Here is a 16,883-nt window from a genome sequence, read left to right on the forward strand (position 1 = left end):
GAGGGGACGGGGGCTGGTGGGAAGGGGTGGGGAGCTGATGAGGGAGGGGAACAAAAGAATTGGGAGCCGGAATAGGCTATATGGTCCCTCGAGCCTGCTCCGCCATTCAATGAGATCATCGTCCTCATGGGTATAAGGGTCAATACACGACTTCAAACACAAATTTGAAAACTCAAAGCAATTTACTGTATCTTCGATCTGACCACTTTCTTCTGCCCTCTTTTTTTTTTCTCTTTTGCCTTTCTTATTTTCAGATTAGACGGGGAGAGAGATCAACTTAATCTAATACATTTGTTCTAACCTTTTATGTCTAAATATAAATGTAACCGTAGTTATTTGATGAAATGGGCGACTTTGCTCTCGGCCTCCTATCACTGCAGCTTCGAGGAAGAAGTAGCTTCCTAACCCCAGGCTTTCTTTGTCCGAAGCCCAGAGCCCGACAATTGGCGCAATCTTGTTGCGCAGGTCGTTCAAAAACCTGGGAGAATTACTTGCGGCTGTGTGAATTTCACACTCGCCTGGGGTGCCCATCACTGCCCAGTCCGGCCCCTACATTTATCCGCAACAGGGTAACGGTTACTATGCTCTGTTGTATTTGAACGGTGCAATTCACGAGTTTTGCTGCAGAAAATGTAATATTAGAAATATTCCCGAGAAACCATGAACAGCTTGGATGCTGTTAATCACTTAGTACATTGATGTATCTCAGTATTCAAGTCATTCTTTAGCGTTTATCTAATTTGATAATTTTTTTGAGCTCTGAATATGGAAAAATCATATGTTGCAACAAATGTCGCTTTACTTCGCAGAAGGATATACTTGCCAAAGAGGGAGTGCAATGAAGGTTCACCAGACTGATTCCTGGGATGGGGGGATTGTCTTGTGAGAAGAGATTGAGTAGCCTAGGCCGATACTCTGGAGTTTAGAAGATTGAGAAGTGATCTCATTGAAACATACAAAATTCTTACAGGGTTTGACAGGGTAGATGCAGGGAGGATGTTTCCCCCTGGCTGGGGAGGTCACAGTCTCAGGATAAGGGGTCGGCCATTTAGGGACAGAGATGAGGGGAAACTTCTTCTGAGGGTGATGAATCTTTGCAATTCTCTCCCCCAGAGGGCTGTGGACGCTCAGTCCTTGAGTATATTCAAGACAGAGATCGATAGATTTTTGGATATTAAGGGATATGGGGATAGTGCAGGAAAGTGGAGTTGAGATAGATGATCAGCCATGATCTTATTGAATGGTGGAGCAGGCTCGAGGTCAGAGAATGCGGAGTCGGGACAAGTAGCAGAATGGATCGCTAGCTGGCTTCAAGACAGAAAGCAGAGAGTAGGGGGTAAAGGGTAGCTATTCACAGTGGCAGAAAGTAGGTAGTGGTGTTCCACAAGGATCAGTGCTGAGACCACGAGAGGGTGCAGAGAAGATTTACAAGGATGATGCCAGAAATGCGAGGGTATCAGAACAGGATGAACAGGCGGAGTGTCTCTTTTGAAAAAGGAAGGCTGAGGGGTGACCTAATAGAGTCCTTTAAAATTATGAAAGGTTTTGATAGAGTGGATAGAGAATGTTTCCACTTGTGGGGAAGAGCATAACTAGAGGCCATCAATATAAGATAGTCACCCAGAAATCTAATGGGGAATTCAGGAGAAACTTCTTCACCCAGAAAGCGGTGAGAATGTGGAACTCTCTGCCACAGGGAGTGGTTGAGGCGAATAGTATCGATGCATTTAAGAGGAGGCTAGACAAACATGAGGGAGAAGAGAATAGAAGGTTATGCTGATAGATTTAGAGGAGGAAAGACGGGAGGAGGCTCGAGTGGAGCATAAACGCCGGCATGGACTGGTTGGGTCGAATGGCCTGTTTCTGGGCCTATCTAAGAAAATCTTGCATCTTTGGTTGAAAATTGGGCTCATTTCAAATACTGGTTTGTTTTAATGCTCTGACAAGTGCTTGCCAATATATTTTGATTTTCAGGTGCTTGCTTAATTTTCATTGATCTGAAATCTCTTAATTTGCTGCTTTTTACTCTCTCTACTTTTTAAGTCGTGTGTTTTAATTTTGATTTTTAAAATCGGTGCATCCACCTGGCAGCTGAATGTACAAAGTGGCTGAAGTATGCCAGGTCTGCTGCACTGAGCCAGCTCCTCCCACTGCGCCTTTATGTACTGTTAACACTTGCACTTACAAAGCGACTCTTGGGGTGAGGCTTGGTGTACAGGTGTCTGTATAGGACAGTCCATAGCTGTACTCGGGACTGCATTTTAATGGAAACTCAAACGGCAGCAACACACACACGGTTCATGTTCTTGGTTCATAGCTTCAATAACCATCCATGTGATATGAAATCACGGCTGTGTTTGTGTTCTTCACTGAATCATGGTGTTGTCCTCTGGGTTTATGCTTAAATAACTTGCTGTTTACAGATGGCAAAAATAGTTTTAGCAATTAAAGCCAATTCTGTTAAGTTCCTTTTTATAAAATGTAATGTTTCTTCACCTGAATGACTAACCGTAGTGTGGTGCTGGTGTCTGATAATCAAGTGTGGTGGCCTGCGCTCCGCTTTTCGTTTGTGGTCCTAACACTTACAATTTCCTTTTTTTTTTCTCCTTTTGCTTTCTTGCTCTGCACTTTTCTTGCTTTACTGTTTGAAATTCTAACTTTGTAGAGTCTCCTCTCTGTCCTCGTTCAGCTTCGGCTAGCTCCATGAATCCCCCCGTCAACCCCCCCAACAAGCCTCTGCGTAGCCGCAGCACAGACCGCCAGAACTCAACTCCTGACGCCGCTGCCAGAGACACGACATCAGCCGAGACCGCGCAGGTCAGTGGAGCAGACGGATTTTACTGCACTCATTTGCAAATCATTTCTTTAGTATCTTTTTGTTCATGCTGAGATTTTCAGTACCCTTTGTAGTTCATTAACCTTTGGAGTGCTTCGGCAAATATTGTTGTAAAGTTTCTCCTGAATTCCCTATTCGTGGTGATTACTGTTAGTTCAGTGTTCCCTGCTTACTTTGGTTTTTTTTTTGTTGTATTTATGGGGTTGGTTTAAAGTTGTGTGTAGCAGGCATCAGAATTGATAGGATGAGACAAAAGACAGGCTTGCATTTCTATAGCTTTTTCACCACCTCAGGAAATCCCAAAGCACTTTACAGCCAATCAAGTACTTTTGAAGTGGAGTCACTGTTGTAATTTGCTGAAACGCAGCAGCTAATTTGCACACAGCAAGGTCCCACAAACAGTGATGAGATTAATAACCAGATGGTTTTACTGATGCTGGTAGAGGGATAAATATTTTTCATACCTCAGGAGCCTACTATCAAAGGGTAGACATCGACGACGAGGTCCAACATCACCTCCAGTGCGCCAGCGCAGCCTTCGATTGCTTGAGGAAGAGAGTTTGAAGACCAGGACCTCATCTGGCACCAAGCTCATGGTCTACAGAGCAGTAGTGATACTGACACTCCTATATGGCTCAGAGACATGGACCATATACAGTAGATACCTCAAAGCACTGGAGAAGTACCACCAGCGCTGCCTCCGCAAGATCCTGCAAATCCCCTGGGAGGATAGACGCACCAACGTCAGTGTTCTTGATCAGGCCAGCATCGAAGCACTGGTCACATCGTCCACATGCCCGACACGAGCTTCCCAAAGCAAGCGCTCTACTCGGAACTCCTACACGACAAGCGAGCCCCAGGTGGGCAGAGAAAACGTTTCAAGGACACTCTCAAAGCCTCCTTGATGAAATGCAACATCCCCACCGACACCTGGGAGTCCCTGGCCCAAGACCGCCCTAATTGGAGGAAGAGCATCTGGGAGGGCGCTGAGCACCTCGAGTCTCATCGCCGAGAGCATGCAGAAATCAAGTGCAGGCAGCGGAAGGAACGTGCGGCAAACCAGACTCCCCTTTCCTTCAATCACTGTCTGTCCCACCTGTGACAGAGACTAATTCCCACATTGGACTGTTCAATTACCTGAGAACTCACTTTGAGTGGAAGCAAGACTTCCTCGATTTTGAGGGACTGCCTATGATGATGAAATATTAGACAGGTAACTGGGAGAACTCTCCTACTACTCTTCGAAATAGTAGCCATAGGTTCTTTTACCTCCAACTGAGAGGGCACACTAGGTTTACTGTTTCATCTGAAAGACAGCACCTCAAGGGGGCTCAATTTCCCAGTGATTTGCACCGTTTTTTTGGCGCAGGCTGCTCTTTTTGGCCTAAGTGGGGAAACTCTGGTTTTTCAAATCAATTTGCACCAGTGTAACTCAGTTAGTTACGATTTTTTTAGCTCTTTTTTTCAGCCATAGGGGCGTAACCAGCCACCTACACCAATTCTGGCCATTTAGGGAAGTTTGGCCAGCTGAGAGTTACTCCAGTGGTGCTTAGACCGGCGTATGTGGCCTCTGCTGAAAAACCTTCCCTAGAGTTAAGGAAATCGGCGCATCAGATGCCTGGACACACTAAAAGAACTGAAAAACACATAGCAGCAACTTACCTCCAACCCGCCTGAAGGCTGCCCGATCCCATTCTCGGTCAGCGAGAGAGAAAGAATGAAGTCTTCCAACGGGGAAACTTACAATATTTTTTTTTGGCGTACTTAGGCCCCAAAAATCGGGCATAACTCTTCAAGTACACCAAAAAAATGCTTTGGGGAAAATTGAGCCCCAAGTGAATACAGTCAAGAAAAGAGAGTTGTGGGCTGCAATTTGCTGGGTAGCCAGTCCCTTCACTGATCCTGTGTTGATGGTTTTAATGGTGTGTTCGTGCTGCCGGCTGCTCCGACACAAGTCTCCCGCAGCCGAGAGCAGCACCACAATAAACCTGTGCAGTTGTGTAAGAGGGATAGCCAGCCTGTGCGAGAACCGACCCTGGTACCCAGTGTACAAGAGCAAATCAGAGGCTGGAAGCTCTCCGGACCGACAGGCAGTAGCTGTCCTGTCATGTTCCTTAAAGGTCCGAGGGTAAGTGAGTTTGGGCAGGCTTGCTCCAATTTATAATGGAGAAGAGAGTCTCTACTTCTGAAGTTCCGTCCAAGGACATTGGGCCCAATTTTGGTCATGACTTGTATCAATTTTTTTGGAGTAAGTTGTTTTTCCTGGCGTGAGTTTAAAAAATGCCATTTTCCCCCAAAAATTAGCTCCAGAGTAAGTCAGTTAGGTACGATTTTTTTTTTAGGTTTTTTTTCAAAAGGGGACGTTCCCAGGCACTTAACACCAGTTTTGGCCATTTATGCCACTTTGGCCAGCAAAAATGTACTCCAAACTGACTTAGGTCAGCGTATGTGCCAGCTCTGAAAAGCCTTGCAGGCAGTTAAGAAATCGGCGCAGGTTAGTACATTTAAAGCACCAACACTTACAAAGCACAAAAAGTAATAAGCAATCAATCAATAAAAAATAGAAGTCCTACCTTTATGCCAGAATCAAGTTTTTTTTTTAAAGTCCAGCCGCCGCCCCCCCTTCCCCCAATCAAAACTCTCAAGCTCAACCATCAATAAATAAAACTAAAATAAATAAAGTCCTACCTCGGCCTGGGAAGTCAGCCGGCCGGTGCGGGAGGCCACTCGGCCGGGGATAGGGTGCGGCGAAGATCGGGACGTCCCTTCGGCCGGGGATAGGGGCTGCAAGCATCAGGTCCTGCTCACAGCCCGCAGGACGTGCTGGGAGGGCGAGGAGCATGCGCGCAGACTTCACTGCGCATGCGCGCAGCTGCCCGCAGTGTTTTCTGCACTGGGCTGTTGCTCCGCCCCCCACTTCACTAGCTACACCACGCTGGGACATTGGAAAGTCGGCAGAGCGGGCAAGGTGGGGGCCCTTTTTTCGGCGCCATTTTCAGCGTACAAAGTCGCCGCATTTAAGGTAAGTGCGCCGAAAAAAAGGGCTGGGGAAAATTGGGTCCATTGAGGTGGCTGGTGCGAGAAATAGACGCACAGAGTTTAGTGTGGGGGGGGGAGGGGAGTGCCCTTCTGAGGTTGGGTGAAAGCGTGTTGTGTGAGGAGAGCCTAGACTGCATCTGGACGGCATGTTTTATCCACCCAGAGGGTGCTGATGCTGGTGAATAATATAACGTGAAATGGATGCAGCATTTACTTTAATAGACAGGTTATATTCCTAATTTCAAAAATGGTATATAGGGAACGTGTCCCAATTAGGTAGTAAAATATCAAAGTGCATTTGAACCTTTAATGGAATAGTTAGCTAATTTGATAGTGTATACATGAAAACATATTGTTTTAATGGATATGAACCCAAGGTGGTTGGCGGGGTGTGGGGGGAGGCAGGGTGGGTGATGAGGCGAGGGGGGGGCAGGGTGGGTGGTGGGGAGGAGGACAGGTTGGGCGATTGGGTGCGTAGGGGGGCAGGTTGGGCGATTGGGTGCGTAGGGTAGGGCGATGTGGAGGGCGGGTGACGGGCTGGGGGGATGCTGGAGTAATGACAGTCTTGTTTGATTTGTACATACAGAAGAAAATCAAGGAAAAACGGCCTTCATCTCCTACTTCAGCAGCAGGCCAGATAGGCTCTCCCTCTCCAAATATGGCAAAGAGACCCTCGTCGCCATCCAACACAGGGGCCAGGAGACCCTCGTCGCCATCCAACACAGGGGCCAGGAGACCCTCGTCGCCATCCAACACAGGGGCCAGGAGACCCTCGTCGCCATCCAACACAGGGGCCAGGAGACCCTCGTCTCCATCCAACACAGGGGCCAGGAGACCCTCGTCGCCATCCAACACAGGCGCCAGGAGACCCTCGTCGCCATCCAACACAGGCGCCAGGAGACCCTCGTCGCCATCCAACACAGGGGCCAGGAGACCCTCGTCGCCATCCAACACAGGGGCCAGGAGACCCTCTTCGCCATCCAACACAGCGACAAAGAGATCAACATCACCTTCAACAGTCAGGTAAGTACTATGGATATTTAGAAATTATTGAGTTCTAATTTATAAAGCCACTGGTTTGTTTTAATGGCTTGCAGTAATTGCTGCTTCCACTGAGGGAGCTGAGGAGTTGTGCTGCCGATCAGCCATGATCTCATTGAATGGCGAAAGTGTCGCGAGGGGCTGAATGGCCTCCTCCTTATGTTCCTATTGAACTGTTCTCACTTGTAGATGAGCTTTCTTATTCTAGGTTCGTGCAATCCTACAGACAAAATCTTTGCCAAAATGCTGCGATGAGATGAATCATGCAGCATTCTTTAAGCATGCGCCCTAATTGGGGTCACGCCTGCTTCACAATTCTACATCGGTGGAAATCGCAGTGGAATTTGGCATGTGACCACAATATGTTCCAACCCGTATTGGAGTCAATGCTTGGAATAACACCAGGGAGCTGAAATTCAGTGTCCCGGGAGGGACCGTTACCACGGGTCTTCGGCCAATCGGCAAACTCCATTGGCCAACACGTTCTGATCTATTGCGCCCCCCGACACATATTCAGCGCGGGCGGTTTTTCAGCGGTGAGCACTTCCGCCGGAATCTGCCGACTGGGGCCTAGATATAGTGGATAGCAAGGACCTATTTCCCTTGGTGGAAGGGTCAATTACAAGTGGGCATAGGTTTAAGGTTGTTGATGGAAAGTTTAGAGGGGATTTGAGGTGAAGCTTCTTCACGCAGAGCATTCTGGGGGTCTGGAACTCACTGCCTGGAAGTCAGCATGGATTTATGAAAGGGAAATCGTGCTTGACAAATCTTCTAGAATTTTTTGAGGATGTGACTAGCAGAGTGCACAAGGGAGAATCAGTGGATGTGGTGCACTTGGACTTTCAAAAGGCTTTTGACAAGGTCCCACACAAGAGATTGGTGTGCAAAATTAAAGCACATGGCATTGGGGGTAATGTACTGACCATGGATAGAGAACTGGTTGGCAGACAGGAAGCAGAGAGTCGGAATAAACGGGTCCTTTTCAGAATGGCAGGCAGTGACTAGTGGAGTGCCGCAGGGCTCAGTGCTGGGACCCCAGCTCTTTACAATATACATCAATGATTTAAATGAAGGAATTGAGAGCAATATCTCCCAAGTTTGCAGATGACACTAAACTGGGTGGCGGTGTGAGCTGTGAGGAGGATGCTAAGAGACTGCAGGGTGACTTGGACAGGTTAGGTGAGTGGGCAAATGCATGGCAGATGCAGTATAATGTGAGGTTATCCACTTTGGTGGCAAAAACAGGAAGACAGAATATTTGAATGGTGACAGATTAGGAAAAGGGGAGGTGCAACGAGACCTGGGTGTCATGGTTCATCAGTCATTGAAGTTTGGCATGCAGGTACAGCAGGTGGTGAAGAAGGCAAATGGCATGTTGGCCTTCATAGCTAGGGGATTTGAATATAGGAACAGTGAGGTCTTACTGCAGTTGTACAGGGCCTTGGTGAGGCCTCACCTGGAATATTATTCAGTTTTGCTCCCCTAATCTGAGGAAGGACGTTCTTGCTATTGAGAGAGTACAGCGAAGGTTCGCCAGATTGATTCCTAGGATAGCAGGACTGACCTATGAGGAGAGACTGGATCAACTGGGCTTGTATCCACTGGAGTTTATAAGAGTGAGAGGGGATCTCATAGAAACATATAAAATTCTGACGGGATTGGACAGGTTAGAGGCAGGAAGAGTGCTCCCGTTACTGGTGCATTCCAGAACCAGGGGTCACAGTCTAAGAATAAGGGGTAAGCCATTTAGGACCGAGATGAGGAGAAACTTCTTCAGAGAGTGGTTAACCTGTGGAATTCTCTACCGCAGAAAGTTGTTGAGGCCAGTTCGTTAGATATATTCAAAATGTAGTTAGATATGGCCCTTACGGCCAAAGGGATCAAGTGGTATGGAGAGAAAGCAGGAAAGGGGTACTGAGGTTGAATGATCAGCCATGATCTTATTGAATGGAGGTGCAGGCTCGAAGGGCCGAATGGCCTGCACCTAATTTCTATGTTTCTATGGTGGATGCAGAAACCCTCATCACATTTAAGTGATGGTTGGATGGGCATTTGAAGTGCTGTAACCTGCAGGGTTATGGACCTAGAGCTGGTAAGTGGGGTTAGATTAGATAACCTCTTGTTGGCTGGAGCAGATACGATGGTAAGTACTTCAGGGAATCGAATACGGCCAGAGTGATGATCTGGACTAGTTGCGATCACCTGGATGGATCGGAGAGGAATTTTCCCAGATTTTTTTCACCCAATTGGCCTGGGATTTTAACTTTTTTATTGCCCCTCCCAGGAGAGATTGCATGGCTCTAGTTGGGGTGGAGTGTAAAATGTTGCGATACATGGGGTATCGCAGTTGTGGTGAGGTGGGCTGGGTGCTCTTTACCTTTCCTTCATTGTTCATAGGATTAGATGTAACCTTCAGGGCTGCTGACCGAGGGCCGTGTGGCTCTTTGTCGGCCGGCGCGGACACAATGGGCCGAAATGGCCTTCTGCGCTGTAAATTTCTATGTAAAGGGATTTTGGCCGCGATGACGTCATCAGGGTGCGCACCGCTGCTACACGGCCACGCCACACGCATTAATAAGGGAGAGTTATTTTGAACAGTGCCCCCGCCAGCTTTTTGGGTCGGTACACTTTGCCGTGATACGCGACACCGCTGGAGGACGAAAACCAAGGATTCCCACTCTTTGCTTTTTTGCTTTGATTTAACCTGCTGAATGCTGTTGATAGTTTTAGTGAGATTTTTTAGGACTTTCAGATCTCACTAATTAGTGGAGGCCTGTAGGCCTCATTCTGTGCCCCAGATGCCTGGTTGTCAGGGTGCAGCCTTGAAGCACAATGGGATCAGTGTTGACGGGAATATGTGGTACACCTTGCAAGACGCAGGGTGGCACGCAGGAGAAGGCAGCGCCGTCATCAACGTGCAGAGAGGCAGCGGGAAGGGAGGCAGCAGCCGTCCTGCCCAACATCCACAAGGACCTGCAGACATGCGCAGACCGCCACATCGAGAGGGTGTCCAGGAGGGAGATGGCGTCAGGAGGAGGATCAGCACGCTGACACCCCTCCCACAACATACTGGGCCAGGAGCCTTGCCAGCAAGAGCCTGCAGAGGCACCCGACCTTGAGGAGGATCAGGGAGATGGCCATCATCCAGCTGCCATTGGATGTGGCCAACACAGCTGGGGGAAGGAGGCCCTACCCTCAAAGGGTCTACAGACCTCCGTTCCCTTTCCTCCAGCTCAGTAATGAGCTTGCCTGCGAAGGCTGAGATTCAGAAAGGAGGTACTGAGGGAGCTCTGCAATGTGTTGCGGAAAGATCTGGAGCCTCGCACAAGGCTCCGGCCTACCCTGACCATTGAGACCAAGGTTCCCATCACTTTGAACTTCTATGCGATGGAGTCTTTCCAGTCTGCCACTGCAGACATTGGCAGCATCTCTCAATTCTCTGCACACCGCTGCATCCGGCAGGTTAACGATGCACTATTCAGGAGACGAGTGGACTACATCTCATTCCCGATGACTAGGGGCAAGCAGGTGAAGCGGCAGGCTGGATTTGCCCACATTGTAGGGTTCCCGAGAGTGCAGGGTGCGATTGACTACACACACGTTGGGCTGAGGGTGCCACGACATCACCCCGAGATCTTTGTCAACCGTAAGGGGTTCCACTCGCTCAATGTGCAGCTCGTGTGTGACCACCAGTGTCGGATCCTGGCAGGTGATGCGAGGTACCCAGGCAGCAGCCATGATTCGTTCATTCTGTGCCAGACCAGTGTGTCCATCCTCTTCACCGGCCCAAATCAGGATTGTGGATGGCTGCTTGGATATCCCCTGTCCACTTTGGCTGCTCACTCCACTGCGGAACCCCTGGACAGCAGCAGAGCATGCCGACAACGATGCTCATTCAGGCACCAGGTGAATCATTGAGCACTACATTGGGAGCCTCAAGCAGAGTTTCCATTGCCTGGACTGCTCTGGTGGCAGCTTGCAGTACTTTTCTCAACGGGTCTCCATGCTGCACAACCTGGTCCTCATGAGGGGACAGCCGCTGGAGGTCGAGCCAGCAGTATCACCTGATGATGAGGCGCAGGAGGAGGAGGATCGCCGCCATCGCAACCCTGCAAAGGAGGTGCAGCCATGTCTGATAGCCGCACGATTCACATAATCTGATCTACACATGACTCTTCAGCTCCCACTTTCCATGGCCATCCCAATGAGTGCTTTCACAGAATTGCCCGCTCCTAAATGAAACACCTGGCCCAGCTGTTTACACTGTACATTAATGATTTAGACGAGGGGATTAAATGTAGTATCTCCAAATTTGCGGATGACACTAAGTTGGGTGGTAGTGTGAGCTGCGAGGAGGATGCTATGAGGCTGCAGAGTGACTTGGATAGGTTAGGTGAGTGGGAAAATGCATGGCAGATGAAGTATAATGTGAATAAATGTGAGGTTATCCACTTTGGTGGTAAAAACAGAGACACAAACTATTATCTGAATGGTGACAGATTAGGAAAAGGGGAGGTGCAACGAGACCTGGGTGTCATGGTACATCAGTCACTGAAGGTTGGCATGCACATACAGCAGGCGGTTAAGAAAGCAAATGGTATGTTGGCCTTGATTGCGAGGGGATTTGAGTACAGGGGCAGGGAGGTGTTGCTACAGTTGTATAGGGCCTTGGTGAGGCCACACCTGGAGTATTGTGTACAGTTTTGGTCTCCTAACCTGAGGAAGGACATTCTTGCTATTGAGGGAGTGTAGCGAAGGTTTACCAGACTGATTCCCGGGATGGCGGAACTGACCTATCAAGAAAGACTGGATCAACTGGGCTTGTATTCACTGGAGTTCGGAAGAATGAGAGGGGACCTCATAGAAACGTTTAAAATTATGACGGGTTCAGACAGGTTAGATGCAGAAAGAATGTTCCCAATGTTGGGGAAGTCCAAAACCAGGGGTCACAGTCTAAGGATAAGGGGTAAGCCATTTAGGACCGAGATGAGGAGAAACTTCTTCACCCAGAGAGTGGTGAACCTGTGGAATTCTCTACCACAGAAAGTTGTTGAGGCCAATTCACTAAATATATTCAAAAAGGAGTTAGATGAAGTCCTTACTACTAGGGGGATCAAGGGGTATGGCGAGAAAGCAGGAATGGGGTACTGAAGTGCATGTTCAGCCATGAACTCATTGAATGGTGGTGCAGGCTAGAAGGGCCGAATGGCCTACTCCTGCGCCTATTTTCTATGTTTCTATATGTGCCACAAATAAAGATTTATGAAATGATGAAATCAGTGCAAACACACAACAAACAGAAAAGACTTCCATCAACTACTACAAATAATCATGTTTTATCCCTGTGCATCTCTTTATAACACCTTACGCATGCCTTTTCCACACTACGCCTGTGTGTCCCCTGTGGCTGCATCGTGGGTCCGGGAAGGCTGCTGTGCTTGTTGTGTGATACCTACAGATGTCCTTGTCGGATGCCCTCGAACATCTTTGGGCCTGGAAGGGCCGGGTGCAGACTGGCCAGCACCCTCCTGGGAGGGTGCAGTTTTGCTTGGCTGGGTTGAAGCCATGCGTGGAGGCACTGGCGGAGTGGCAGGTCGGGGGCCAGGAATATTGTGATCCTGAGAGAGCACATCAGGATCCTGGTCTGAGGAGCCTGAGTCACTCCCCGGGGGAGGCACACTACCACCAGCACCAAGCTGAGGGAGGTTAGGTCAGGTGTGGCACGGCACCGGAAGGTGGCCCGTGGTGGACCCAGCTGCAAACGCAACACTGAGGTGTCGGGGGCATCCAGCTGAGACTGCAGGAGAGCAGCCAGAGTCACAAAGCCAGCAGACGTGGCAGCGGTTGGATGCTCCGTGGCCTTTTGCCCAGAGGGCATAAGAGCATTCTGAGCTTCCAGGGCTGCGGCCATCCTCTCCAATCCAGCACCGCTACGCTCGTTCCCTCGCGCCTGTGCTGTAATGGCAGCTGCCCCATCACCTGCAGGTTGCGGCATCACAGCTGGATCCGCACGGTGACTCTGGAGTCCACCATCGCCTGCACACTGGCAATGATGGTCCCCATGGTGTGTGCAGAGCTGTCGACTATGCAGGAGGCGGACTCCTGACCACTTCCGACAGCCTCTCTGACACCCTTGTCAGTGCCCCCAACATCTGGGAATACATGGCCTCCACACTTCGCTCGTATGCCGCGACATCGATGGCATCATCTGAGTCCTCGTCGGCAGAACTTCAGTGCAGACTCGTCCCTCCCCCAGGAGAGATGGCACATGAGGTTGCCTAGCCCCATCACCATTGTGCAGCCCACTAGGCCCCTGTGCAACACCCAGTGCAGACCCCCCTGTACCACCTCATCTATAGCACACCGCGCATTCCTAGTGTCTGAGCTGGCAAGTGTGGGTGGAAGCAGTGATGCGTTGGTGCCATTTAGGTGTCTTCCTCATCCTCCTCAGTGGAACCCCAAACGACAGAGTGCTGTGGAGCTCGCAGCAGGGCTTGAATCTTCAATGTCCTCACTGCTGAGACCCGAGATTTCAGGGCTCATGCCGAGAAGGGTGTGATGCAGGCCTCCAGCTGGTCTGCGTGGTCTCTCCTCACTCCCCACTGCGCTGGCTGTGCTGCCACTCAGTCTGCCATCTGCGAGCATAAATGGGAGAAGGGCAGCCGTGAGGGGGAGGTGGGGGATTGACTCATGGAGCCTGCAACTCATCATCGTAGGCAGTCCCTCGAAGCGAGGATGACTTGCTTCCACGCCAAAAAGGGATGAGTTCACAGGTGTTTCAATGAAGGACCTAATATTACAGATCCCGAACTACATCCTGAAGGATGGAAGATGCCTGTGGTGGATTTTTTTAATGTGTGGTGACCATTGCACACCAGCCACCACACGGGCTTGACAGAACTAGGTCTTGGTCCAGTGGCAAGGATTACCCAAGATGATTGGAGACCAGCTCTGCTGCACGGACCGAGTACACACACATATCGCAGTGTGGGCTGGCCCGTGCTGCCCCTGGGCCCTCTCCTCTTCTGGGCCCCAGACACTCTCCCCTCCTGGGCCCCAGTCACTTCCATCTACAAACTCTCTCCGCTCCTTCGCCCCTCCTGCTGTGCCTGCCCACACTGCAATCAGCGACCTGGCTTCGCAGCCGTCGCCCTCCTGCTGTGGTATGCCGCCGCACGCTGCTCCCTCTGATGGCCCCGGCCTGCTGATAGAAGCCTGCAACTAGCAGACTTCCAGAAGAAAAGGCACAGTAGACGCTGGCGCATTCAAGTAGAGAGCGCATTCAAGGATGGCCTCACTTACCCGTCCCACATCAGCGTCGCCCACATCAGCGTCGCCAGTACCGGAGCCAACAGGAGTGTGTCATCTGCAAGCAGAGATGGGAGAAGGGCTGCCGTGAGGGGGAGGTGGGGGATGAAGGCCTGGAGGATGCAACTAGCAGACTTCCGTGAAGGAAAGGAACAGTAGGCGCTGGCGCATTCAAAGAAAGAGCACTTTAAAGCAGAGCCTTCACTTACCGCATTGGCGTCAGCACTACCCTGGCCCACAGGGAACGCACCATGTCCGTCGACCAGCGCCTCCGCCCTCTCCTCCAGAGGTGTGAGGACCTGCGTGTCTGCCTCGCCACCACCAGTCCTCCTTTGCTCAGCTCTATTGTGAGCCAGTTTAGTCTGCAAAAGAAAGCATGGTTGGTGAGTACCACTGTGATAATGCAACAGAAATGAGTGCACGTGTTTGTCCCTGACATGCAGCTGTACGTGAGAGATTAAAGGGAGCCTCCATTGCGAGAACACACACACACATATAGTGGCGTGAACAATGAAATGCTACTTGAGTGACTAAACAGTGAGGATGGGAAATAAGAGCATGTTGAAGGAGGGGCTCGCAGATGCAAGGTCAGCAGTTGCTGGAAGAGGTACTCCCTTTCACAAAACGGATTATGGCGTGGAATCTTTTCGTGCACTGCATGGGAGTCCTCTGATAAATGGAGTTGCCCGAGACCACCTCTGTGATCTCCCTCCATGCATTCGTGGCGACTTGGTCTCCCTACGTCAGGATACAGCCGTCTCCTCCCGTCCTCTACACCCTGCATAAGGGTGTCCAGCTCGGCCTCTGTGACGCGGCTTACCCGCCTTGCTCCTCTCACGCCAACCATCCTCAAAGTCAACTCCTTCCCCTCTCGGAGCCTAGCTGCAAACCCTGACCTTTGAGAAAGCCAGGGAGCAGCTGGCCCATTATAACACATTACCAGCATGCTGAATTTAACCGTGGGGATTCCTCTTCAATTAACATAGCCATCACCATCATAGGCAGTCCCTCGAAATTGAGGAAGACTTGCTTCCACTCTAAAAGTGAGTTCTTCGGTGACTGTACAGTCCAATACGGGAATTACAGTCTCCGTCACAGGTGGAGCAGACAGTGGTTGAGGGAAATGATGGGTGGGGAATCTGATTTGTCGCATGCTTCTTCCGCTGCCTGCGCTTGGTTTCTTCATGCTCTCAGCGATGAGACTCGAGGTGCTCAACGCCCTTCCGGATGCTCTTCCTCCACTTCGGGCGGTCTTAGGCCAGGGATTTCTAGGTGCCGGTGGGGATGTTACACTTTATCAAGGAGGCGTTGAGGGTGTCCTTGAAATGTTTCCTCTGCCCACCTGGGACTCGCTTGCCATGTAGGAGTACCGAGTAAAGCGTTTGCTTTGGGAGTCTTGTGTCGGGCTTGTGAACAATGTGGCCCGCCCAACGGAGCTGATCAAGTGTGGTCAGTGCTTCGATACTGGGGATGTTGGCCTGAGCGAGAACACGGACGTTGGTGCATCTATCCTCCCAGTGGATTTGCAGGATCTTGCGGAGGCAGCGCTGTGGTATTTCTCCAATGCTTTGAGGTGTCTACTAGCTTTTTGTGTTTCACACACAAGGACTCCCAGGTCCCTCTGTACTGTAGCATCATGTAGTTTCTCTACATTTAAATAATTTGTTTTATTTTTCCCGCCAAAATGGATAACCTCACACTTTCCCACATTATACTCCATCTGCCAAATGTTTGCCCACTCACTTAGCCTGTCTAAATCCCTTTGCAGATTTTTTGTGTCCTTCTCACAACTTGCTATCCCACCCATCTTTGTATCATTACCAAACTTGGCTACATTACACTCTGTCCCTTCATCCAAGTCATTAATATAAATTGTAAATAGGTGAGGCCCCAGCACCGATCCCTGCAGCACCCCACTAGTTATTGTTTGCCAAACCAAAAATGACCCATTGATCCCAACTCTCTGTTTTCTGTTAGTTAGCCAATCCTCTAGCCATGCTAATATATTACCCCCAATCCCGCGTGCTCTTATCTTGTGCAGTAACCTTTTATGTGGCACCTTACCGAATGCCTTCTGGAAATCCAAATACACCACATCCACTGGTTCTCCCATATCCACCCTGCTCGTTACATCCTCAAAGAACTCCAGCAAATCTGTCAAACATGATTTCCCTTTCATAAAACCATGCTGACTCTGCTTGACTGAATTGATTTTCCAAATATTCTGTTACTGCTTCCTTAATAATGGACTCCACATTTTCCGAGCGACAGATGTTTGGCTAACTGGTCTTATAGTTTCCTGCTTTCTGTGTCCCTCCTTTTTTAAATAGGGGCGTTACATTTGCAGTTTTCCAATCTGCTGGGACTGCTCCAGAATCCAGGGAATTTTGGTAGATTACAACCAATGCACCCACTATCTCTGCAGTCACTTCTTTTAAGACACCAGGATGCAGGTCAACAGGTCCAGGGGACTTATCCACCTTTAGTCCCATTATTTTACTGAGTACTTTTTCTTTAGTGATAGTGATTGTTTTAAGCTTCGCCCCTCCCTACAGTACTTTGGCTATCTATTATTGGGATGTTTTTAGTGTCTTCTACTGTGAAGACCGATACAAAATATTTGTTCAGAGTCTCTGCCATTTCCCTGTTCCCCATTATT

The 16,883-nt window shown here is 49.6% G+C and overlaps 1 protein-coding gene across 10 annotated transcripts in view; it reads left to right on the forward strand.

Annotated features, from left to right (window-relative positions):
* The window catches only part of map7d3 (MAP7 domain containing 3), a 131,149-nt gene that overhangs the window by 66,645 nt on the left and 47,621 nt on the right, over positions 1 to 16,883 (forward strand). For 7 of the 10 annotated variants that reach the window (XM_070882908.1, XM_070882907.1, XM_070882909.1 and 4 more), the window contains 2 exons: positions 2,666 to 2,817; positions 6,462 to 6,898. In XM_070882908.1, coding sequence (XP_070739009.1) covers positions 2,666 to 2,817; positions 6,462 to 6,898 — 589 coding nt within the window. The remainder of the gene's footprint in view (positions 1 to 2,665; positions 2,818 to 6,461; positions 6,899 to 16,883) is intronic. The other 3 variants (XM_070882910.1, XM_070882913.1, XM_070882916.1) reach the window with 1 other exon arrangement.

Source organism: Pristiophorus japonicus, chromosome 6, assembly GCF_044704955.1.
Source record: "Pristiophorus japonicus isolate sPriJap1 chromosome 6, sPriJap1.hap1, whole genome shotgun sequence".
In the NCBI taxonomy this organism is placed as follows: Eukaryota; Metazoa; Chordata; class Chondrichthyes; family Pristiophoridae; genus Pristiophorus; species Pristiophorus japonicus.